Source organism: Pseudorasbora parva, chromosome 8 (assembly GCF_024679245.1).
Source record: "Pseudorasbora parva isolate DD20220531a chromosome 8, ASM2467924v1, whole genome shotgun sequence".
Lineage (NCBI taxonomy): Eukaryota > Metazoa > Chordata > Actinopteri > Cypriniformes > Gobionidae > Pseudorasbora > Pseudorasbora parva.
The window spans coordinates 39,737,886-39,764,782 of record NC_090179.1 but is presented as its reverse complement, the minus strand read 5'-3'; the positions used below and the strand labels follow the sequence as shown (position 1 = coordinate 39,764,782).

Sequence of the window (26,897 nt, the reverse complement as noted above, 5' to 3'; positions counted from 1 at the left end):
TCAGTCGACCTAATATATTTAAAACTGACTTTTACTTAATTCTTTTGTGCAGGGAATACATTAATGATTTTGATTGACTGGGCAGTGGTGGTTCCCAGCTTGTTTTACAAAGGACTGCATTTGGAGAGCAAATTTAGGTATTCATTGTTAGTTTATTTCAGTAAAGGGGAAAAGGTTAAAAAGCATTGTGCCAAAGAGTGGAACGTATGAGTGGCAACACAAAACAAATAGTTAAAAAAAAAAAATTATAAAGTTAAACACGCTACAGTAAATTAATTTGACCTAAAATGATGTGCAAAAACTTTCTTTAATTAAATGAATTAAGGGTAATGATTTCTTCTTTTGCGCGTACTGTATTTTATTTGGAAATTCATTTTTATTTTTTATAGATAAAAATAGTTTATTGGAAATTAATGTTTTATATTTTTATTTAGTTCACTCGATTAGATTGAGATCTGGGGAATTTGGAGGCCAAGTCGACACCTCAAACTCAATTCTGCGCTCCTCAAACCATGGCTGAACCATTTCAATTCGAGCTACAGTAGCTCGTCTGTTTGATCGGACCACACGGGCCATCCTTCGCTCCTCATGTGCATCATTGAGCCTTGGCCGCCCATGACCCTGTCTCCGGTTTGGCCCCTGTCAAACACAATTTGGCCCTTGTCAAACACGCTCAAATTCTTACGCTTGGCCATTTTTCCTGCTTCTAACACATCAACTTTCAGGACAAAATGTTCACTTGCTGCTTAATATATCTCACCCACTAACAGGTGTCATACATATATATACACAAATATTTAGTGTGTGTGTTATGTAATTATGTGTTTTAACTAGTTCATATATCATATTAAATGAAATTAACTAGTGCAAGCATCATAATATGACCAACATTGTACTCCTGAGTGGAATCTCCATTATAGAGTTAGATTATAAGCACACTTCCTACTTCCTTAAACTACATTATTCAGAGACATTGCTTTGGTTGCTTCAGTCATGACAAGCTCACGTCTATCCTCCAGAGGCCCTTTTTCCTCAATCTTTTATTCAGAGCAGCATTACCATGGAAAGCATGATGCCGGTCATGATTAGAGGCCCATATTGACTTTCAAATTTTCAAAAACATCTATTCTGAATGTGTCTAACATGTGATAACCATTCACAGAGCCATCATTCTCTAAAGTGGAAATATATCTACATGCTCATAAAATGAAATCTAAAGCATTTTCGGCCAAGATTTTAGAGCATCCCTATCAAATATAATGATGGAATGAGGAAAAAAGGAACAGGGTTTGTTAATAGTGCTTAACAAGTTTGATCTTAAAGGACAACTCCGGTGAGAAATGAACCTAGGTGTAATTAACAGATGGTTACACACTAGATTGTTCTCTGCGATGCGTTTTCAAGGAAATCGAATGTAAAGAGTTTTATCTCTACAAACAGATTAGCTTCTAACACTAGTCTATGGGGCACCGGGTAGTGAAATTAAATTGCTAGTTAATACGACTAACAAGGCTCAAAATAGCCTCACACTAACACAGTAGCATAATGAGGGTCCCTACATGCAAACCGAAGCATTGAGAACTTTGTAAGTGTACAAACAGTTTAATAAGAAGATACTTTATAAACACAGTGCATTACGCGTTCACGGACAGGCGCCATCTTGGAAAACAGTCTCGACGAATCAATCCACGAGTGCTGTTCTAAGTGATGAACTGTGACTTGGAATATCATACGGTCCGTTGTTTCCGGAAGAAAACACTGAACGCAACAGAGAAAAAAATTTTTAAAAAATAAAAATGTCTATGTTATTACATTTCACAAACGTAATTCCTATTGACCAGCTCACTTAGAACAGCGCTCGTGGATTGATTCGTCGAGACTGTTTTCCAAGATGGCACCTGTTCGTGAACGCGTAATGCACTGTCTTTATAAAGTATCTTCTTATTAAACTGTTTGTACACTTACAAAGTTCTCAATGCTTCGGTTTGCATGTAGGGACCCTCATTATGCTACTGTGTTAGTGTGAGGCTATTTTGAGCCTTGTTAGTGGTATTAACTAGCGATTTAATTTCACTACCCAGTGCCCCATAGACGAGCGCTATAAGCTCATCTGTTTTTAAAGATAAAACTCTTTACATTCGATTTTCATGAAAACGCATCCCAGAGAACGATCTACTCGGTAACCATCTGTTAATTACCTCTAGGTTCATTTCTCACCAGAGTTGTCCTTTAACACCCCTTCCCTTTTCATTTCTATCCTTTACATTCCTATATCACAAGAAAAGGAGAATTTTAGAGAGGAGTGCACTTCAGTTTCCACGCTCCACAGGAAATGGACATGCGCTAAATCTTCTCAATCCCAAATAAGCATGTCTCCCGCTGGGAAGTCACTCCTACGCATTACCTCTCTAACACTTGGTTCTAATTAGGGAGGAAAAACATCAACTAGTCCAGCCCCGGCACGGAGACACAGAGAACAAGAACGACAGCAGATACTGCCATAGGTCAACATGTTAGGAAATGCTGAGGAGCATCAGGAGTCATGTCCGTCTGACCGCTAGGGACTGTGAGATTTGAGGAGGGTTTAGAGAAGACAAATAGGTATGTAATGAGGATTGCAATGTGTTTCTATGTTTGTTTGTTTGTGTGGCAAACAGTAGAGGCAGAGGGACCATGAGAGAACAGCATGAGGCAGGTTGCGTGATTGATAATGACCTCTTGCTGCGCACCACACCGGTCTCGTATCGGCGCAGTAAAAAGTCCCGGCCGAAACATCTTTCCTCACACTTCCCCCTCACTCTCTCATTTCTGTCAATAGGGAGATGTGAGGGAAGATGTTTCGGCCGGGACTTTTTACTGCGTGGAGCCGAAGTACTCTCAGAAGTGCTAATCCGCCATACATTATAGTTCTCCTTTTTAATCCGATTAGAAACGCACCACGTTTTATTTTGTCACCATACTTAATCGTTCAACTATTCGTGTAACTGTATTTAAATAGGGGAAACGTGAAGGTGTTTGGTCGCTTCTAACTTGATCTCTGTTTGGTTCCATAGTGAATGAACTGGGCTTAGTGGGCTAAGCTAAATGCTATCAGATCGTCACCGCGCGTCAGAGAGATTAAGTGCACGCACTGAGGCGAGAGAGGTGTGTATCAACTCGTTTTAGTTAAGGGAATAACATAGTTTAATATAAAAAAGCAGTGAAGTATCCCTTTAATGAACAAAATGATGGTATAAAAGAAAATTATTTTAGCAGAAAGTAATATACTTGTTTTAAAAATGGAGAATGTAAATAGAATGACATCATTGCCAGTGCTCCATCAGAATTGAATTTAGTATGGCTTTTAAACTCAAAATCAATTTATTGATGAACAGAAAATAGAATTGCAATTGAAATAAAGCAAAATTAGAGTAAATGGAAAGTCAAAGACATTCTCAATAATTACAGTAATGTTTGTTCATAGATTGATTGGCCATCGGAGAATCTCATCAAGCTAAGCAGCTCTCCGTACAGTCATCCAGTCACACACATCATTCCAACAGGTGCGCTGATCACGACTGAACATCCCCTGGTGAAAATCAGTCACAAACCCCAAATGGCAACACATAAATAGCATCCCATCTAGACTGCCAATCATCAACAACAAAAACACCTCCGTCAGAGACACCCGAGACAGGTCTTCCCATCAGCCCCTGTGGACAGCTCTGGGAAAGTCTATGCCACCCAACATGAAGCATCTCTCAGAGCAGTGTCCCGGCTGATGAAATCAACGGGAATATGACGCCGGTCCTGTCCTCATGAGTAGAGCGAACTGTAAAACCTCAGTGGAGTTCAAGCTGAGAAGGTCAGATGCCGCCTGGTCCCCAGAGCGCCGTCCCCTGCAGACAGCATCACAGCGACAGCATATAGGGGGCTTGTGAGCTTCTCAGCACCGTGTCAGGGATCATCCTATCGATTGTGGGCACACACCGATGTTATTTATCAGCCTGACACATGAATCACTCAGATATGAACTGTTACTACAAATCTGGATCAGTGCCCGAGTTGTCTGTTGTGGCCACCTTTACTGTCACTTCAGGGCACAGCACATTGTCTTCAGAAATAACCCTAAAGAAGACCACTGACTGAGGGGGTTACATAACCGCTGTGTTTGTTTCAGCAAATGTGTGCGTAATAGCCTCTGACACGGCCAAATCCCTGTATGGAAACTGTGTAGTCATGGAGATAGACCATAATTAGTGAAATACTAGAGTCTTCTGCAACATCTGTGGTTCCTCTAAATGATGCACAAGCACATATGTGGAGATACAGAACTGACTGCCAAAAGGGAAAGCTAGACTAGTGATGCGTCAGCCGATGTTTAACCATTTTGACATTATCAGCAACTTAGGGGCATATGAAAAATATTCAAATGTAGAGTGGATTATTAAAAATCTGATCAGCCTCTCTTCAATGAGTATGGCATCATTTTGAATTCCTAGTAGTCATGGAAACACTCAAATGAGATAATATATGAAACCTTAAAAGCAAAAAAAAATCCAGAAATGCCAGTTATTTTAACCTTTTTTTCATAGACTTTTTATAATCAGTCAACCTTTTTACACTTATAACTACTTTTCACAAGTACAATAAACCTTTTTAAAACAGTCCACTGCAGTATTACAGGAGATTTTACAATTGTCAAATTGAAAAAAATCATAGAACCTTATAAAAAAAAAAGAAATTGCTGCACAAATGTGTTCTGTAACATTTAGTTTGGTTTCTGTTTCGTTTTCATGGACTTTTTGTTTGTAGATCGTTGTTTCCTGCTTTTCCTTTTTGTTTCCAGAATGTTCTTATGTGTTGTCATGGCAACTCATTGTTTGACTGATTTGTTCCACCTGCTTGTTGTTTAGATCTTAAAGGGTTAGTTCACCCAAAAATGGACCTGATGTCATTAATGACTCACCCTAATGTCGTTCCTCACCCGTAAGACCTCCGTTCATCTTCAGAACACAGTTTAAGATATTTTATATTTAGTCCGAGAGCGTATGCAAGACGTATGTCCAGAAAGGGAATAAAAACATCATCACAGTTGTCCATATGTGACATCAGTTGGTTAATTAGAATCTCTTGAAGCATCGAAAATACATTTTGGTCCAAAAATAGCAAAAACTACGACTTTATTCAGCATTGTCTTCTTCTTAAAGTCGTAGTTTTTGTTATTTTTGGACCAAAATGTATTTTCAATAACAACATTAGGGTGAGTCATTAATGACATCAATTTCATTTTTGAGTGAAAAAACCCTTTAACCCTTTATATTTTTTCAATTAGTCAACCTAAAATTGTCACGCACAACACACTGTTGAGAAACATTCTGGAGTTTGCCGTTCAGTTGTACGGTGGCCAAAACGATTGTCAAAACACTTCTCAAAATGCTTGCTACGGATGCGAAAAACACAGAAAAATTGAACTTGATACAAAAAATTTTATGATGGACGAAAGTTTCGGAGGCAGTGTATAAACGTGATTGACACAAAGTGAGGTCGTATTTATTTTCTAACGTACGGAAATTTTGGACGAAATTTTTTAAATTGAAAACATTTATAAACATTTTTAAATATATCAAAAAATATCAAATAATTAAAATGTTTCTAATATTGACTATATATGGTTCCAATATATTAATCAATATACACAAAGGAGTGCCTCCTTAATGTAAGCACACACATATGATGCCATATAAGTGTTGTTATAGGCCACATTTAAAATGCAACACTCACTCATATACAATCAGATGGTCTTTCTATTCACCAAGAGGGCCCATGGTCTGAGGACATCAGGCTGCTTTAAAATAGAAATACTTTCTAATGTGGACGTGGCATGTAAATTCGACACTGATAACATCATATCAGTTCAACACTAAATCACCAGTTTCCTCTATCCACATTTAGATTGTTCTAGTGATTCAAACAAAGACAGAAAAGCTGTATCAGATAGAGATGTAATGTCAATCTCAATTTCAGAAAATAACCCTGTCTGCTTCCTTCTAAAATGAATGAGTCAATGGGTAAAGGAGCATCCGATCTGGAAAATTCACTATCTGTTCTACATTCGACTTGGCCATATCTGAGCGAACAGCTGTGTGCTTCACAAATAAAGTCTGCTCACAGTCTAATTTGAATTTGGATCTTAAGTAAGACTCATTCACAAGATGCTTCATTGTGAGCATCAGCTGAGGGACGCTGGGTAAACAGACATGACTCACGACTCTATTCATTCACTCATTAATGTATAATTAGCTCACAGTGGCGCAGGTGTTTGAGAGAAAATCTGCAAAGTTCTGTTTCAGCTCCTTATGACGTTAAGGGACGTAAACATGCAGCACACAGGAAGAAACACTGGGTGAAGTGAAAAGATTGGTATTTTTTACAGGAAAATAGGAAACAACAGCATAGTGCTTTACTCTCCTGAGTAGCCTTCTGGTATTGTTAGCATTTCATGAATCAGGAAGTATTGGATAGGATGTGACTTTATGCCCTGACCGGTCATTCAATAAAGTCTCTGACTTAAAGGGGCTGTAAGCATAAAAATACCATAATATGTTTGCAGAGATTTAGGAAACATGATAAGTTCAAATACTTGAAAAACAGTGCTACAGCTAGTTCAATCTCTGAACATTTTTAACATGGTAATGAATATGACAACTTTTACGTGTTTGGTATTAGCGAAATAGATCAGCTATGCTGCTGCAGTTGATGATTATTGCTGTTTTTGTAGATTATTGCTGTTTTTTTTTTTGCATGTATACAGGGACTTGCTACTTCCATTACAAACAATGATACACTGCTGTGGCATGTGAGACATCCTGCTGCTGCAAACAGCATTACCTGTAGCAGATACAGGTGGAGCTGGGGAAGGCAGAGGGTTTCAGAGGAACTCTGAAGCGTACTGCAAACTGCAATGATAAACTCTAACCAGCTATTTTAACCCTCTGGTCCTCTTCGTTTAAGGGTCACACTTGTCCTCTTCCTGTCAAAAGTGACCGAAGCCTTAAAATGTATACCCCCACACCCCAGAGGAATACCAATGAAATTTATTTTAGTTCAGTAATATTTTTTGAATATTATTTAGAATTTTGTGGGTATTTTTTGATAATATGCAATATTTATAAAAAATGTATTAGCTATTTTTCCCCATTGAAAATAATAAAATACGGCTGGTTGAACACTGTCTTTCAGTGCGTGATATCTTGTTTTGTTGATGCATGAGCTCTTGAAGCTCCACCCTCTTCTTAAAAGGGGGCGGGGAGCACCAGCTCATTTGCATTTAAAGGGACACACACAAAAACTACACATTTTGGCTCACTTTTAAAGGGAGATCACAAAAACGTACTTTTGCGTTGCACAGAACAAATAAAGTCACACAGGTTTGAAATGGCAGACATTTCATATTAGGGTAGACTATGAGAGTTAATAATCAGATTTGAATCAATTGCTCAATGAATGTCCCTTTTAGGGATGTCAATTTAATGCGTAAATACGACAACAACTTGGGTTGCGCTGATATTAGCAAACTGATGCAGTTTTGCGAATGCATACAACAGCAGAACAGCATGGATTTTGATTTAGAAATGTTACAAATATCTCTGTATTATTCATGAATGGCACCAAATAACAGAAGCATGTAGTCCCAACACAATTCAAATACTTTTAATTCATATTAAATATGTAAATATAATTAATTTGTGCTCTCACCCTCTTCTAGTGACCCCTGACCCCGCCCCCACGCAGCTCTGGTTTGAAACACAGCCTGAAGGATTTACACGGTCTGTGTTTTTCCTTCCATTGATCAGCCAGTGGGCTACACAGCCTGGAGCCAGCTGACCCCCGACACTACCCACTGCTTGTTAATATGCATGGAGGATGAAAACTTTCAGAACATGCTGGTCAAACTCTCAAAATTGTTTGCTAGATGAACGGCAGCACAAAGCCAAAACTACCCATGGGAAACTAGTGAGGCATTCTTTTCATGCTGGAAATGAATACATTAATGAATCGCAGGAAATGTTGATACTGTTGATAAGATGTACAAGCAAACCAGTAGATTAAAAAAAAGCTATAAAATTTATCTAAATATGCCAAGATTCCATAACTAATGTCTGTCCTGAACCCTGTTTCAGTCATCTCAAAAGTTACAAGTTAGTCAGGACACACGTGTGGGAAATTGTTTTCATTTTAGGAAGTGGCACTTATCCAATATCCATTACTGTCAAAACAAATATATTATTGATGATTATTTGTCCTTTCTGTCACTTTATTAAGTATGTTTGACTAACTGCATCAAATTCCATTCTAAACATTTACTATGGAAATTCTAGTAACACTTTACAATATGGTCTAATTTGTTAACAATAAAAAAGATCATAAATAATTCATGATATTTAACAACATCATGAATAAATTATGAAATTACATTTTTACATCTTTTATTAATCTTTGATAATGCTAAATTTCATATCTTCTATTGATTAACGGCAATTCATGCTTGTTCATAATACATGAAATAAAGTTTTAATAATTTATACAACTAGAAATGTGGAAAATGTGCACACTACCAGAGCTGGGCACTAATTGATCACATGTAATCAGATTCCAAAAATGAGGTACTTGTAATTAGATTATATTACATTTTAAAATACTCATATTCAGACTAAAAAAAATAGTCTTATTATATTTTAAATATATAATGGATTACGTTACTAACTACAATTTTTGTGATGTAATTTGCAATCAGAAACCAATTACAAGTAATCTACCCAGCACTGAACACAATAAAGGCATTTATAATGTAAGAAAAGATTTCCATTTCAAATAAATCCTGCTCTCTTGAACTTTAACACCAAAATATTAAGCCACACAACTGTTTTTCAACATTGATAAACAGGTCAAATATATTAAAATGTAAAATATAGCATAAAGCATTTATAATATAAAGCATAAGAGACTTTTTTCAAACACAATAAAAATAATAGTGTAATATATTAATATTAACACTACCAAAGCATTTTAAAAAATGTTATAAAGCTTTATTGTAAATTATAATAAAAGCCTTAAAAGTTACTGTATGATTTGCACACTTTATCATGATTTAGAATGAGATGCTTGAAGGGTGTTTTTTTAAATATTATTTTACACTAAATACACAGAGAGATCTGTGAGTGCACACACCCATGTAATCCTCAAACAGGCATTAGCAGGGGCAGCATCAGGACAGGGGCCATTATGCAGCTCTACTGGGCCTAATGGTTCGGCATCAGAGAGGGCTTGTCCGTACAGTGTGTGCTCTGCATTATGGGAAGGCAGCAGGGTACAGACACATGATCCGACAGCAACACCAATATCAAACATATTGGGATCAAAGCATCTGACAGATGCTTTCTGGGAAACCCAGTTTTAGGCTTTTGACTCATCTCATCTCATTTCTGAAGAGAAGCCAAAAAAGAGGCCAATTTAGGAAATAAATATCATGTTGTTGCCATAACATCGCCAGACTGAGAGATATATCTTTGTGACTATGCACATAAACATGTTCTAGTTTTTTCAACGCTGTCATCACGACTACATCAGTTATTCTGAAAATAATAAAACCGCATGCATTTATTCAGACACTGCGGTTGCTATACTTTGGGGTCAGTAATTTCTTTTTTTAAAGAAATTAATACTTTTACTCAGCAAGGACAAATTATTCTTTCTACATTCAATCCTGAAAAAAATGCATCCCATTTTCTCAAATATATTAAAGTTGCTGTATGTATGTAATTTCTTTGAGTGTACTAAAGCATAATATGTTTGCAGAGATTTAGGAAATATGCTCAAATATTTGTTTCTCCGAAAAAGCAATGCAACAGCCACTTTTTCAATTGATTCCACTGTCAGAATGTCTGTTTTTGTTTTGGACTGTGTGATCCCGCCCACTGCCAATTTACCCAATACTATTTCGACACCCCATGTTGCCAATTGTTGGGAAACACAGCACATTGCAGCCTTGACTCAAACGAACTGCGTCAACAACAACAAAATATTCACAGAATGTACTTGATCTAAAAGCCTCTGCAATAAAAACATTGCAAATGTAGATATTAGCTCATCAACTTAGTGTAAATCTCATTATTTCCCAACGTCTCCTGTTGCAATCTGGCAACCCGTGAGAGTGTTGAGTCTAAAGGCCAAAGTATACTTCACTTTTTAGGCATGCAGTGCGCCTGACGCCAGTGTCATCATCAGAAGTGTTTGCACATCGCCAGATTTTTGTAACCTGTGCATTTTGCGTATTGCGCAATTGCTCAAAACTGTGCATGCGTCGAACAACTGCATACGAGGCAAAAGAAGCACATTTTGCAAGGCTGAGCATTTGACTGTGCGCATATGCCAAGCGGCAACCTCCCCCAGTTTCTTTAGAAGCCAATACAGAAGTGACTTAAACTGCAATTTTACCGATTGGCCACTAGGAACAGGCTCCAGAAGGGGGCAAAATCTCATTGAGCTCCATGTTAAATTGCCCAACTTTACAGCTGAAAAAAACATGTTTACAGCCTGGTACAAATTATAGTTTTGGTCTATACGGCTAATTTTGGCCGTCATGACAGCTGTGCGGGGGGTGAATTTTTTGTATAACTCATTCATTTACATTATATAAAGCCTTAAAGTTCTGCATAATTAAGGGTGTGGCCACTTTGAGTGACAGGTGGATTGCTGTTTGTCTGCTGTCTGTTAGTCACACGTCACGTCACCTCCGCCCTTGTCAATCTGTTTGCCCATTTTCAGTTATCTGGGAGTGACGCGCTGCAAGATGGCAACGGCCAGCTCAACCCTACTTTACGCTTCAGAACGGCTTACCGGAATCCAATGGGTGACGTCACGGACTCTACGTCCATATTTTTTTACAATCTATGACATATGCTCACATACGCAAAAAACTAACCCAAAAAAAAGGAAGTATACTTTCAGCTTGAGGAGGAGGAACAACTCTGTAATATTTGGAATTTGGACTGCAGTACCCATTTCAATCACTAGCAGACCACATTGCATACTCCACCTTTAAGCAGTGTTTTTAACATTAATAATAAATGTTTCTTGAGCAAAAATTATCATATCAGAGTGATTTATGAAGGGACACTGAAGACTGGAATAATGATGCTGAAAATTCATATATATATATATATATATATATATATATATATATAGAGAGAGAGAGAGAGAGAGAGAGAGAGAGAGAGAGAGAGAGAGAGAGAGAGAGAGAGAGAGAGAGAGAGAGACAGAGAGAGAGAGAGAGAGAGAGAGAGAGAGAGAGAGAGAGAGAGAGAGAGAGAGAGAGAGAGAGACTGTATTATTACAGGAAATTACATAAAACGTTAATTAAAAATGTAATAATATTTCACAATATTACAGTTTTTCCTGTATTTTAGATCAAATAAATGCAGCTTTGGTGAGTCTTCTCACGAAAACATAAGACACGTATCTTTTATTTCTTTAAAAAAAAAAAAAAAAGAGGCCCCAAATGGACCCTTCACTTGTAAATATCAATCAAATTCCATTTTTCTTTTTTCGGCAGACTACAACTACTAAATGGATGTGTCAAATATGCCAAAAAAAAACAAAAACATTTTTTTGGGATTGTCGGAAGAGAGCGCTGAAGATTGTTTGATTGACGTGGCACAGTCCATCCATGCTAGCGGAGAGCTTTCTCCTAGGTCAACAAAGCCTTTATGTTATTGCTCAAATGCAACATGCCGCCTCCATAACACACGCACCGTTACAAACCTACATCGCACAGGCACAATTCCTTTGATTTATTCCCCTGAAACATAATTTAGCTGGGAAGTGCACTGTCACAAGCTGGTGTGACGTGGGTGAGTGAGTGCGTGCTCCAGGATGAAAGTGAGGGGGTGTCCGGCCGGCTGCCTGCCTGCGTGGGGAATCCGTGCCCGATGGCTGACTGGAACAGGGGAACTGCTCTGCTTTTTTGGTATTGATGACAGACTGGCAGCGCTCCCAGACCACCCCTCCACACACCCACACACACACACACCCGCGCTGAACAGCATTTATGCTAAACCTCATCACCCCGCTCACGGTCACGACTCAGATGCTCTCACCCTCAGACACCCAAAAACACTCCAAATCATCATGTAAAACGCCTGCGACGTGTGAGGGTGTGAAAACCAGCATGAGGGCAGAAACGGCTTAGAAGAAAGCACAAACTAAAATATCTTTCTTTGCCACTCTAAATAAAAGAAATGAAAATAAATACAGACTACACAAGAATGTGACATGCATCAGTCTCTTTCTCAATAAAATGTAGATATTTAATTATCTATCATTTATTTTATTTATTTGTTTATTTAAGAGGGACAATGCATACAGACATAGCTACAATACAAGTACTGCAAATGATGCGCAGCATATAGAGTTTATAGCTAGTGCTAATTCTCAACTCCTGTCCCTGGTTGGGCTTTTCCAAATAATTTCAAAACCATATACATGTCATACATATACATACAAGCATAAAACAGAGAGCGAGAGAGAGAGAGAGAGAGAGAGAGAGAGAGAGAGAGAGAGAGAGAGAGAGAGAGAGAGAGAGAGAGAGAGAGAGAGAGAGAGAGAGAGAGAGAGAGAGAGTGAGAGTGTATGTATTATTACAGGAATTACATTAAAACGTTAATTAAAAATTGTAATAATTACATCATAATTATTACAATAGTTACATCATAACTAGTGTGTGTGTGCGTGCATGCGTGCGTGCGTGCGTGGGTGCGTGTGTGCGTGCGTCAGGTCAAAAGTTTCAATCATTACTACATTAATATTTTAATGTTTTTGAAAAAGTCTCATCATTTAGACTGTAAGTGTTTGATCAAAAATACACAAAACTGTAATATTGTGAAATATTATTACAATTTAAATTAATAACTGTTTTCTATTTGAATATACTTTAAAACAGAATGTATTCCTGTGATGTCAAAGCTGAATTTTCAGCAGTCTTCAGGCACATGATCCTTCAGAAATCATTGCTGATTTATTGTTCATTTTGGAATTACATTTTGTGCTGCTTTAGATTTTATAACCTGTGGTACTTTTTCAAATAACTGATTTTATATTTAAAAAAAAAGAAATATGTTATAATAATATACATTATAGTTCAAAGGTTTGGGGTTAGTAATTTTTTTTTTTTTCTTTTTTTTTTTTTTGCAAGGATGCGTTAAAGCAAGGATGTGTTAAAGGTCCCGTTCTTCACGTGTTTTCGAAGCTTTGATTATGTTTACAGTGTGCAATATAACATGAGTTCATGTTTCGCGTGTAAAAAAACAGTATTTTTCACACAATTGACTTATCTGTACAGCGCTGTTTCCTCTGTCCTAAAAACGGCCTGATGATTTCCTTGTTCTATGAAGTCCCTCCTTCAGAAACACGTAATGAGTTCTGATTGGGCCAGCGCTTCCCGTGTTCTGATTGGACAACAGCTTAGCGCACTTTGCCCGGAAAGGTCCCGCCTCTTACCATAACAGGGAGATGCAAGCGCTGAATGCGCGCTCTTCTCCACATGGGAGAGCAACAAGACCATGCCCCCTATTTTGCGTGTTCTTGTGTGCGGAGGGTTAGTCAACAAACGGTTCTAGTGACGTCATTCCTGAAGGAAGTGCTGTAGTACAAACCGACCATTCACTGTAGGCTTTGAAAGGGAACTTCTGTTAAATAAAATATCTGGCTTGGCATTGAACTTTGAGCTTTATAATTTTACAGGTATTATTTATGCTCTAACAGCAACATTACACACTAACTAAAGTTTGAAAGATGAAACTGCGAAGAACAGGACCTTTAAATTCACAAAAAGTAATAGTAAATAATGCTGTTCTTTTTAACTTTTTTATTCATCAATTGATCCAAAAAAAAAAAGATTAAGCAGCACAACTGCTTCCCAATATTGATTGTAACGAAGTTACAGTTACAAGTACATCTAAAAACATAATTTTAGAATAATATCTCATGTGAGTAATGATGCTGAAAATTTAGCTTTGCATCACAGGAATAAATTATATTTCAAAGGATATTCAAATAGAAAACCATTATTTTAAATTGCAATAATATTTCACAATATTACAGTTTTTTCGTCTTTGTCTTGATGAGCATAAGAGACCTCTTTCAAAAAGTGAATTACAATTAAAAGTGAATAGTTTCCAAACTTGTGTCCTCTTTGTGCCACACACACCTGATTAACATCTTGAAAGGTTCCAGTTAATCACAGGGACTCACATTAGCCGAGTGCAAACACACCATCTCACAGGACTAATATTAGGCATTGAGAAGCTTAGATCTGTTCTAGTCATTGAGTTAAAGAGCTATTGCTATAGCATTTACACAGCAAATCTCATTTTCCAACTCCTTGTAATTTCGAGCTAATGAAAAGGAGTGCCGAACGAAGATGTACTCCTCGTGGTGTCCAAAAAAAGTGCCCGACTAACAGAAGTAATCATTTCAAATTTATTACCAGATGTTCCACAATTAAAATGGCTAACCGGCAAACGGAAGGACAGAGATGACTCACGGAATAGCCGAGGGCTGACATCACTGCTTGTTATCGTGTGACCTTTAACCTCGATACACAGAAGCCGTTCCATTTTAGTCTTTTAAATGAGAGCAGTCATGGAAAATAACATGAGTTTGGATAAATTTAGCATTTTGTATAACCGTGGCAGCACGGCATACTTATAAAAAGATTTGAGGCGAACGCGGGCACAGTGATTTTTGATGTGTAGTGACATGTCCAGACTCTGGCACACTGTGTTTAGATCTCACAGAAACGAGCACAACACGACAACTGAGCCTCAGAGCAAAAGCTGGCACGCCATACTGGACGAAAAGAGACACAAACTGTAAATATCAACAGCCGCAGTGCAAGAATATCTGCGATGTGTGAAATACAGATTGACCACAAATTATAAACTCAACTCATATTTGCATAAACACGCAGATCAAGTGCTTTCTGATAGTAAATAACCAAAGGCAAAAGGAGCATACACGACAAAGCAGTGTAATACTGTACTATTCATTTCCATATATATAAAACAACATTTACTTCTGCGTTGAGGAAACTTGACTAAGCAGTATCTGTGGTGCCACGCAGCACTGGTGTGTCACTGACGTAATGAGGCTGGGGTAATGTTCCGGCCTGTCTCTGTGTCACTGGAGTAAAGAGTGTGAGTCACAGTCACACACAAACACACACACACACACACATTCCCAGTAATCCATACCAGACAAATTATCCTTATTGTTGGCAGCGATCCAAAGCTCCAGAACTATCGTGCCATGGAGCCCTAACCAGTCTTTCCTGCTCAACAAAAACATTTTTTTCCTCCTGGTCCTGGTTCAGATTAATGCCAGCAATGCCAATATTTTCATTGGCACATTGCAAAAGCACTTATTATTCTTTATCATATTCTTAGGAAGCATAATTTTACACGTGTCTGAAAGATATTTGTATTAAATGTCAAGGTGTGCGTGTATATATGTGTGTGTGTGTGTGTGTGTGTGTGTGTGTGTGTGTGTGTGTGTGTGTGTGTGTGTGTGTGTGTGTGTGTGTGTGTGTGTGTGTGTGTGTGTGTGTATGCATGCATGTATGCATGTATGTATATATATATATATATATAATCTGCAATATGAATTTGCAATAACAGCTGAGAAACTGTGCATCTATTTTTAATGGATCAAAAAGAAATGTATTTTATATTTCTATTTACATCTATACATTTTTATATAATATATTTATCAGTGATTATTGCATGGGTCAATGCATATTAAATATTAGTTAATAAATTAATTTGCAACAACAGCTGGTACATCGTGCGGCTATTTTCATGTGGGATAAAGTATATTATTTCTATTTACAGTATATTTATATAATTTTATATAATATATTTCTCAGTAATTATTAGGTTTTCTTTACAAAAAAGTTATATTGAATGTATATTAATAATTAATTCATCAATACTTTAATTTGCAATACAGATATTTTTCATTAAAATGTTATGTTGTCTTTTACAAACAATATATATTAATATACATGAATTATAAGTTATTTAATAACTTCATCTGTGATATGAATTTGCAATAATTTTGCATCTATTTTATGGGTCATTAAGAGATAAAATTTTTATATTTCTATTTATATCTCTAATATATTTCTCAATAATTATTCGGTTTTCTTATCAAAAAGTTATAGTTGGTTAATAAATGTATTTACAATGGGAAATTGAGCTGCTATTTTTATGCCAAAAATGAAAATATTTGTATTTCTATTAATATCTATAAGTAGTTATTAGGTTTTATTTACAAAAAAAACATTATACTGAAATGTATATTAACTATTGATTCATTAATTTGCAATATAGTAAACAAAAAATATATAGTTAGGAAATTGTGCAGCTATAGCCATGACATTTTGACGTTCATTATATATTCATAAACCCACTTTTACTATGATGATTTGTTAGCTGTTTTCAACCAACACTAAAAAATGATTGATAGACAATCACAAATTATTCTCACAATTTCAAACCTTATATATGTTAATAACGATGACATGAGCTCAACATTCGGTCACAGAAAATGCTTATGTTTGCAAGGCATCCTTATGATCACAACATGCTTCAATGAGCTCGTTGTTTCTGCTTAAATGAATACACAATGATAACTAACTGCATGATTTGTATTATCCTCTGACACAAGGACATTACTCTGACACAGTCACCTCTGATAACAGATTATTTGAAATTGCATTTCCTGTAAAGCTGCTTTGCAACGATATGTATTGTGAAAAGAGCTACACAAATAAACTGAACTGAATCAGGCTGCGTGATACAAAGCACTCGTCCAACAAAACACCTCTTGATTTGTACTCACTGCAAAGTGCGATAATGTGGCTGCTGTCTTCGTGGACAAACTTCTTGGTCACCGCCTCCTCCATAATCTGCTTCACCTAGACGTGGAAAGACACGCAATTAGGAGATCTGCAAAAATAACGGCGAGTCAAAACTCTTTCTGCACATTGAAATCGGGAGCACAAAAGCTACTAATGAAACATGACAGCGGAACCACAAATGCTTTAATTAGCATCATTCATAAGATAAGTTTGCCTGGGAGTGCAAGGAACTGTGTAGAATGAGCCCGTCTCACATTTTTCTCCTCCAACTGTCAGTATTACAGCAAATCCCAGTCTAATTAATCACAATCCTTGCAGGCGGCTTTCTACTGTTTGTGTAATTTGAGGAACAGTAGAAGGGTAATTGTAGCAATGGGAGGGGGTCGATTATGGGCATCTGCTGATTACGGGCATGACTTGTGTGCACCCTATGGTATGAGATTTGCCAAAAGGCCAACAGACCACAAAAGAAGGTTGCTTTACAGGCTGATACCAAATCTTTGGCCAGTTGTCTTTGGGATTAAAAAGAAAAAATTCTAACTAGTGGAGCCAGTTAACTACAGTAGCCTGCCCTGTTGCATTACATAACACGCCTGGAAAGGCGGAAGATTGGTTGAACGCTCGAATGGCACACACAATATTGTAAAACTTTATTGTAACCCAGTTCAAATGCTCCACATAGTGATTCAGCGGAAAAAAACAATAGCAACCCATTACAACCCATTTCCCGCCAAACTGACAGCGGTAACAATGAAGTCGTCATTCAAGGATCTTTACAGCTGAAATAAGAGTCTCCACACACAAACACACACACACACACACACACACGTTGGTCTATGTGGTTTACTGGGACTCTCCATAGGCGTAATGGTTTTTATACCTACCTATACCTACCCATCATACACACACACACACACACACACACACACACACAAACACACGCGTAGTGTTTCCATGTTTTATGGGGACTCTCCATAGATGTAATGGTTTTTATACCGTACAAACCGTATTTTCTATCCCTCTACACTGCCCCTGCCCCTAAACCTTCCCATCACAGGAAACATTCTGCATTTTTACTTTCTCAAAAAAAACATAATTTAGTATGTTTTCATTTGAAATGTCCTCATAAATCCCATTTATAGTGTAATACCAGTGTAATACCCATGTAGTGATACAAATTTGTGTCCTCATAAACCACATAAACAGGCTCACACACACACACACACACACACACCTCAGCATCTAACATTAGTAAATAGAAAGAGCTCCTGACCAATTTAAAGTGCCACAAATTGTCTCCCAAAAGAAAGAATCGACTCCGAACCGCCTAAAAGAGTCATTTTTAATTCAGATATCACTGCGTTAAGGTTCTATGCCACTAGACATACATTTGCATAATGTCCGCCTATGCTGTACGGTGAGGGTGAACAACTTGACCAGCCGTCAAACGTCATTTTACTGACAACTGCTTCTCAAATCTCAACGCAGGATTCGCAAACGCTCGCTCTTACTCTTACCCACTGTTACTGCTCGGCTAACATATGCGCTGTTACTGATAGAGTTCCCACATGTGCACCGCAATAAATTAGAAATAAACACATGGGTTTGTTGATGGATATCAGGCATAACGTTAGTTCTGGCAGGTCATTACCCTCCTCCATCCCCAGCTCCTCCTCTCGTCAGTCAGGATTTGGTATTCTAATTCCCCTAAATCCTAAATTCCTGAATAATTTTGTACATTAAATATTGACATTAATGCTATCTGCGATACATCATGTTGGTTCTGTTCTGTTTACCCTAAGGGGGTTTATCACAGCTCTCGCTGCTCTTATCTATGCTAGGCTTAATGGATGCTCAGGGAGTTCTTGCAGAGAACTGAACCATACCGGCAATCCAAACTATATGCTAATAGTCAATCATCTTTGACGATAGTGATCCTGACGAAAATAGGACTTGTTAATGCTGATGGTGAGGAATTACAGCTGCAACATCTTATAATGAACCTCTAAATGATTATCGCATCACTGAGAAACGTCCTGCTCAAGTCGTCCTTACGGTGGAGGTTTGGGTTAAATATCTGGTTCTTCCAATGTTTCATCATCGGACTCACGCTCGGATTGATATGAGTTCAAGGGTGCTTTCGCACTTGGTATCGATTGCCTGGACAGAACCCGAGTTCGATTGCTCCCCTTGCCCCACTGGACTGTGTTCATTTTATATTATTTGGTTCCGAACCGGGGTTCATTTGCGTCATCAAAGCAGCAGCTGTTTACCCCGTTGCTTAGTAACGACAGTGTGCTTGAAGGCGTCGCTGCTCCAGTCAAACAATATCTGGAGATGCTCCTTTTATATTTTTGTTTTTGAACTGTTGGTTTTGTTACCAAAGCTTCAGTACGTAATGGCACTTGCGTCTATCTGCCGCGAATGTACTGCAAATGCTCTAAAGAACGCCGAAGACGAGCAGAAATCTCTGATAGCAGTATGTCAGTAACACTTGTCAGGTAAATGAGTGAAACACAAACCAAACATACATTTTTATGAATTCATATGTTATTAATAGCGGTTCACTTCCGCGATGTAGTATGATTGCGTTCATATCACCAGCGAACCGTACCGGAGTTGACATGAACAGAACCCCAGACCACCTTTTTAAGCGGACTCGGGTGCGGTTTGTGGGTGCGCACCCAAATTCGGAAGACCGCGTTCACATCATCCAAACCAACCGAACTCTGATGTCAATCGAACCCAGGTGCGCACCAAAAGTGCTAGTGTGAAAGCACCCTAAGTTCAGTTATGGTAACGGACATTTAGCATCCGAAAGACACGCTGCACACAGTAGACCAATCACAAAAGACTGGGCATCTGGCCAATCAGAGCAGAGTAGGCTCCAAAACAAAAGTAGGAACATTTAAAAAAGCATAATAGGGGCACTTTAAAAGTTGGTAACCAGAAAGTTGACAGTAGCTATTGACTTAGTATTTTTTTTCTACTATGGAAATCAATGGCTACTGTTAATTGTGTGGTTGCCAACATTCTTCAAAATATCTTCTTTTGTGTTCAACGGAAGAAAGAAACTCATACAGGTTTGGAGCAACTCAAGGGTGAGTAAATGATGACAGAATTTCCATTTTTGGTTGACCTATCCCTTTAAGAGGATAGTGAACAACTATGAAAGGTTGCACTCGGTCACACGCACAGCTATAAAAAGAACAGTCACATGCGCTTTATTTTATAGTATGTACACTTTCAATGTAATTACAGTGTACTTACCCACAAAAATAGTTAAAAACACAGGCTACGGTTAGGTTTAGGGGTAGGCTCACCTAGTTATTACCCAGTTAGTGTCATTACTACAATATGAGAAACAGGACTGTAAAATAAAGTGCTATTGAAAAGTCTATGAAGCAGCACGCAGTTCAAAATCTTCAGAAAATCTAATTGACAGAACATCTCAATAAAAATAAACAAAACCTGCAAATGCAAAAAATATTTAGTAACTATTAAATAGATAATTGCAATATGAAGCAATGTTTCACGGTGCAAGTAATAAATATTGATGGGGAGGAAAGCAGAGAACAGGAAAATAAAACTAAGTTGTTTTGCTCTTGTGGGAGCCATTTGTGACGATCCCTGCTTCATGCAGCTGTATTAATCGTCCACTGATGCAATTTAACTTCTTAGGTAGCTGCTGATGCTTTCAGTTCCTAGGCAACCAGAAGACGGCTGACTGCAGCTTAAAGCAACAGAGACACGGGATGTTACACAAAGAAAGTCAATGGAGGAATAAAAATCTAATTCTCTGTGTATTGCAGCCGGGCTGTTATTTCCTGTGTAAAATTATATATATGAGGAAATAAATCTGCCATTTTACTACTACTGTAGTAAAAGCTTGTCTGTTTGATCGGACTACACGGGCCAACTTTCACTCCTCATGTGCATCAATGATCCTTGGCCGCCCATGACCCTGTCGTCGGTTCACCACAGTTTCTTCCGAGCACTTTTGATAGACACTGACCACTGCAGACCGGGAACACCCCACAAGAGCTGCAGTTTTGGAGATGCTCTGACCCAGTCGTCTAGCCGTCACAATCTGGCCCTTGTCAAACTCGCTCAAATCCTTACACTTGCTCATTTTTTCTGCTTCTAACACATCAACTTTGAGGACAAAATGTTCACTTGCTGCCTAATATATCCCACCCACTAACAGGTGCCATGATGAAGAGATAATCAGTGTTATTCACTTCACCTGTTGGTGGTCATAATGTTATATAATCATAATATATACATATTGTGTGTGTGTGTGTGTGTGTGTGTGTGTGTGTGCGTGTGTGCGTGTGTGTGTGTGTGTGTGTGATTTTAAATAGCATATTTATATGCCCCAAAAGAAACATAATCGTGGAAGTAACTTCAGGGTAAATGCTGTGTTAAAGGCACAATATGTAAGATGTTTAGATAAAAATATCCAAAAACCACAAGAACAGTGTTATATATTTTATTGACGTGTGTATTTGCATTATCCCAAATGTGTCCATGAATGTTTAAATCCAGAGAAATAAAGCAATTTTAACCAGGACAAGGAATATGTCTGTGCTTTGGTTACTCTCGATTTTATTTAGAAACCATAGAATCTCCAACTTTAATATATTATGTGTTTTATTAGTCAGGTGAGCAACTGGATACATTCATAGACGGAAAACTAACCATTGTTAGACAGCTCAACTCAGTTAGTCTTTAAATGAGGTTTTCTTGATTTACCATGAGTGCAATTTTTTTACCATGCCTAATATCGATCTAGCTCACTGCAGTGTGAACAAGTGTCTCATAGCAGCCACTGAGCAAACGCACAGAGTAGCATTACAACATAACTTTCAACACACTCAAATGTATGTAATATGATAAAACAGCGCTGTGTTACCCCACAAACACACTCGTCTGTGGCATAATAAAAGCTCCGCTGCTCTCGAGCCGTGTGCCGCTCGTCTCTCATTATCAATCGCTCCAGCGGCCTCGTTCCGCTCCAACAGCTTTCAGCCCCACCCTGCTTCATACAACAGTACCGCTAATAAATCTTTAATGCATCAGAGTCCAGTCGGATTATTTTGAGGTGAAGACAACTCCCACGATTCTGCCAAATCCAAGCGTCATCAAGCTACACCTTTGTTTTGAATAAGCGAACTCTAGCGGCGAAAATGACATATTGTGCCATTAAAGGTGCAGTGTGAACGTTTTAGCGTCATCTAGCGGTGAGGTTGTGAATTGCAGCCCCTCACCCCTCCCTTTCGAAGCTACGGTGGCCGACACAGGACAAAGATGTCGTCTGAGACAGCAGAGAGTAGCTAGCGCTCTGAAGATAAGTTTGTCCGTTTAGGGCTACTGTAGAAACATGGCGGCACAAAATGGCGACTTTCACTGTAATGGGACCCGTGGTGTATGTAGATAGAAATGGCTAATTCTGAGGTAATAAAGACATAACGGTTCATTATGTAAGGTCTTTACACACCACTGAATACACAGTTATGTATATTATATTGCATTTCTGTCAATAGATCCTCATAAATACTACACACTGCACCTTTAAATCAATGGGAAATTAGATATTTTGGTGAAAAGACTACAGGACATCTCTGTAGAGAAAGTAACTAATTTTATATGTAAAAATATGAGATTTAAGTGATTATGATGCGCAAAAGTTAATGTAAAACTTAATGAACAAGATGTTAAAAAATTGATTTCCTTATTAACCCAGGCCACTGAGTCACCTGAGGCCAGACACCTTAAGAATTACTGCTGCTCTTCACATCCATAATTTTTGGCCTTTATTAGACATGCCCTTAACTATCATGAAAAAATTATGTCTGCCAAGATTGTGGCTGAATCAGCCTTGGACACGGTCTTTTCTGACACATGAGACACCCTGGTACCAATTTAGGACATCTATTCTTTGCAGCAATTCATTCAAGATTTCTATTATTCATGAGGGCCGGATTTAAAACTAGCGTTCCCTGCACTGTAAGGGAAAAGATAAGAATTAATTATACTGATATAAAAGAATGTAACAGCTTCTTCCACTTTACAGTTCCTGGAGTGAAAACATTCGAAACTATGTAAATGTGATGTCTTATCAAATAATGAATACAAAAATATGTTCCAGAATAGTTCATTCATATTATCTCAGTGTACTTATTTTGAAGTGGTATAAAATGGTAAGCAAACGTTTCAAAAAAATAAATAAATGAATACTTTTTAGGTTAAAATTATACTCTAAAAAATGCTGCGTTGTTTCAACCAAAATTTGTGGCAAATATGGACAAACCAAACCGTTGGGTTAAAAATTGTATTTAAAAATGTAACCCAATGAATGTGTTTGTCAATATTTTACCCAAATTTTGGTTGAAACAACCCAGCATTATTAGGGTGTACTCTGATTGGTTGATCAGAGCACTGAGTGCTCAAATATATTTTGTATACATTTTTTATCTAGATATTACACCACTGAGATGTTTTTGAATTGTTTTCTGTACTGCAGTGGTCTGTTTACAAGCAATATTATAATTATAATGATTATAATTACAGTCCAACAGAATATGTTTCACATAATTACTAGAGGCAATAGTAATCAAAAGTCAAACATTTATTAATAAGAAATGTAACAAATGCTTATTATTTAATTAAACTGATATTAATAAATGTTAATTTCCAACCTATTTTGGGTTAATTTTACACGAGCAATATCATCATTTTTAAACAATAGTTGAGGTAATAAAACTACTTAGTAGGATGGGTCAAACATTTAACTCAACTGCTGGGTATGTCCATAATTAACCTGACTTGGGTTATTTTTAACCCAGCATTTAAGTGTATGACTTCAAGTAAATGTCATGTTTTGTATAAATACACTGGCAAAAAAAAAAAAGAAGAAAAAAAAAGAAAAATTAATAATCATTTTATATATATATATATATTCCTCCGGTTTCATAGACTAGTCCCAGATTAAAATGCATGTTTATGTTTTATATTAACAGAAAGCAACTTGCACTGACATTTCTTAAAATATGTCAGTGGCATTGTTTTGTCTCACAACGCACGGTAATGTTTTTTTTCTATGGCTTGTTTATAAAAGCTACTGAAATGCCCTGATTAATCCTGGATTAATCGAAAACCTGTCTGTGAAACCGGGACTATCCCTTTCATAATTTAATAGTAGTCGAATTGGACAGTTTTTAATGAGTTTGAAGCTACAATACAAAAGGATGCCCTGACCAGTTCAACCTGAAGTGTAAACCAACAACGGCCATACTAGTCCAATATTATGCAGATATAAATTGAACATCACCTCACATAAAATAAAATAAAAAGTTAGGTCATTGAAATGAATGTGTAAACAGCTCGACAAATTAGGTTACACACAAGAAAGTTTTTTTTTTTTTTTAGTCTCTGCATGCGAAAGAAAAAATGAATATAAATCACACAATCCAGAGTTACCAATGCAACCCATCTCTTGTAATCAGTCAAATAATAAAGTGTCTTTTCTCTTATAAATAAACCTCGCGTGCTCTGAGCGCTCAGTCCCTCAAGTATCTGTCAATGGAAATTCGGTCTCGGCTCGTTATTGTTTACATTGCCAACGACTAGGAGCACATTCGACACTAAAAACGTATTCGTCCATGCGGTTTAGGCTGTATTGAGCCATTTGCACGATGACCGCATAAACCATTGATACAAATCACTGTCTCCCATAGCCATATTAAGTTATACGCGGAGGAAGACTCTACAGGTGAACGGGTTTTAATGTGAAGCTAGAAGAGATATACCTGGCTGGAGACTCATAAATCTGACTCGTTATTGATTCACTGTAACCATCAGCGCATCTGCAACTTCCATATGCATGCACTTAATTCGGATGCACATTGCAAAAACAGAGCATGCAACATTATAATGTTTTCAGCATGCAATCCAAACTAAAAGAATTGTACTTACTTCTCTTTTGACGTTCCATAGTAATTTCTCTTTAAATTCTTCTTCTGTAGTCGAACCCATTGTCCCTGACTGTTAAACAACCTAAGTGCAGCATAAACTGGCTGGAGACATAAATCTCAACGGCTCGCCTTTCCCCCTATATTTTTTTTTACCCTTCCTTCGTTTTCACATAAGCGTGTGTACTGACAGCTGAGCGTTGACGCATCTGAGCATTGCCGTAGCGCGTCGTGAAGCCATCTTCGGTTCCTTTATGACGCAATCGCCGCTGGCCCCGCCCCCTCCTCATTGTTGATCAATGGGATAAATCTCTTCACGCGCCGTTCAGGGAGTGACGGCGATTTATTTTTAGCTCCCCTCCACATTTGACAGCTCTGATGGAGGCGCTTAAGGTGGTTCAACTAACCAGGCATTGTCATTAGGCTTTCAGCGAAACACAATGTTCATATGACCTATTGGATGAGAAGATGCATGATGCTTACAGTCTCGCATCCTTTTATGGAAGGCACAGATAGGATAGCGATTACCTATAAATGGCACAGGTGCGTCCAAACGATGCGGAAAATTTAGAAGATGTTTAAGGGCTTTGAGGTACAATTTATTATTTGCCTTTAACATTTACAGTTAAAGTTACTAGGATAAAATAACATATCTAACCTGTAACAAAGCTAACACACACACACACACACACACACACATATATATATATATATATAAAATGTTTAAAATATATTGTGTGTCCATACATTGACAGTCAAAGAGATCTAGTGTTATTTATATACCATTTTTTGGGAGTTATATTTCTCCGTAAGTCCTGGCAGTGAATGTCTTTTTCTGTTTTGTGCATAAAAGTGTATCTATCCATCATATAACTGCTCCACATGGCTCCGGGGATTAACAAAGGCCTTCTGAAGTGATGTTTGTGTGAGGAAAAATATCCACATTTAAAACTTTACAAACTGTAATCTCTAGACTGGTGTTACATACATTTTTATAGACTTCAAAACAAAAACAGCCATTCACTGCCATTATAAAGCTTGGAAGAGCCAGGACATTTTTAATATAACGGATTGTATTCGTCTGAAAGAAGAATGTCATATACACCTAGGATGACTTGAGGGGGAGGAAATCATGGGATAATTCTCGTTTTTGGGTGAACTAACCCTTTAAGTTAATATAGAAAGTTTTTGCAAATGTTAAATAATTAGAGCAGGAAAATAAGACACATTCATTCATCATTTCAGGCATTAAAAGCACTTTTCTTATTATCACACTAGACAAAACAATCAAACACTACAAAACCTAATTTTCCCAAATGCAACACCCCAAGTCTATATACTTAATTATTTTCAAATCTATTTCCTATATTAATCCCATTCTTAAATCACAGTATGGATGATTAATGTAGGCATAAAGCAAGATTGTAACATGAGTACACAATCCTGTACATTAGCAGAGTAATGTACTTGGCAGATTTATCTTGGCATCAAAACATTCTATGATTAAAAATGTAGTGTTTTCCTAAAAAATATATAATAAATTAAATTCTAATTCAAGATCGACCTTTTTGTGTTCTGTTCACATTAATGTTCAAGCCGGATTTCATTTTCAGAACAATGATTGTCAAGAAAGCAGCAATCAAATTACAAAGTGGTTCAACGGTGCTGGTAGTTTAGTGTTCTCCAGAGATGATGTGAAAACTCACGCAATTCTTGGAAGCCTTAATTCACAGTTAGGCTAATGTCCAAGCGGTCTGTCGTCATACGTGCTGTATCTTTTAACGTGGATGCGACGCACGCGCTCCCTCAGCTCCACGGCCTCCTCCTCTTCACTGTGTGAGCAACAATTGGTCCGTCTGCGGGTGGCCTCCAGCAGAAAGTTATCTGGGATCGGGAGAGTCTCGTAAAGCAGGGCATTTAGTGTCTCCTCGTAGATCCGGGCTTCTGGAAACTCAACCTGAGAGCAT

At 37.6% G+C, this 26,897-nt stretch overlaps 2 protein-coding genes across 9 annotated transcripts in view; both read right to left on the bottom strand.

The window, feature by feature from the left end:
- The window catches only part of sgsm2 (small G protein signaling modulator 2), a 72,554-nt gene extending 47,053 nt beyond the window's left edge, over nucleotides 1-25,501 (bottom strand). For 3 of the 6 annotated variants that reach the window (XM_067451236.1, XM_067451235.1, XM_067451238.1), the window contains exons 1-2: nucleotides 24,935-25,500; nucleotides 16,939-17,014 (exon numbers count right to left, since the gene is read on the bottom strand). In XM_067451236.1, the coding sequence (XP_067307337.1) occupies nucleotides 16,939-17,014; nucleotides 24,935-24,994 (136 nt within the window). In that variant the 5' untranslated portion in view covers nucleotides 24,995-25,500. Of the gene's footprint in view, nucleotides 1-16,938; nucleotides 17,015-24,934 lie in introns of all 6 variants that reach the window. The other 3 variants (XM_067451239.1, XM_067451240.1, XM_067451234.1) reach the window with 2 other exon arrangements.
- Nucleotides 25,502-26,135: 634 nt separating this feature from the next.
- tnfaip1 (tumor necrosis factor, alpha-induced protein 1 (endothelial)) overlaps nucleotides 26,136-26,897 on the bottom strand; it is a 70,615-nt gene continuing 69,853 nt past the window's right edge. For all 3 annotated transcript variants that reach the window (XM_067451244.1, XM_067451243.1, XM_067451242.1), the window contains one exon: nucleotides 26,136-26,887. In XM_067451244.1, the coding sequence (XP_067307345.1) occupies nucleotides 26,669-26,887 (219 nt within the window). In that variant the 3' untranslated portion in view covers nucleotides 26,136-26,668. The remainder of the gene's footprint in view (nucleotides 26,888-26,897) is intronic.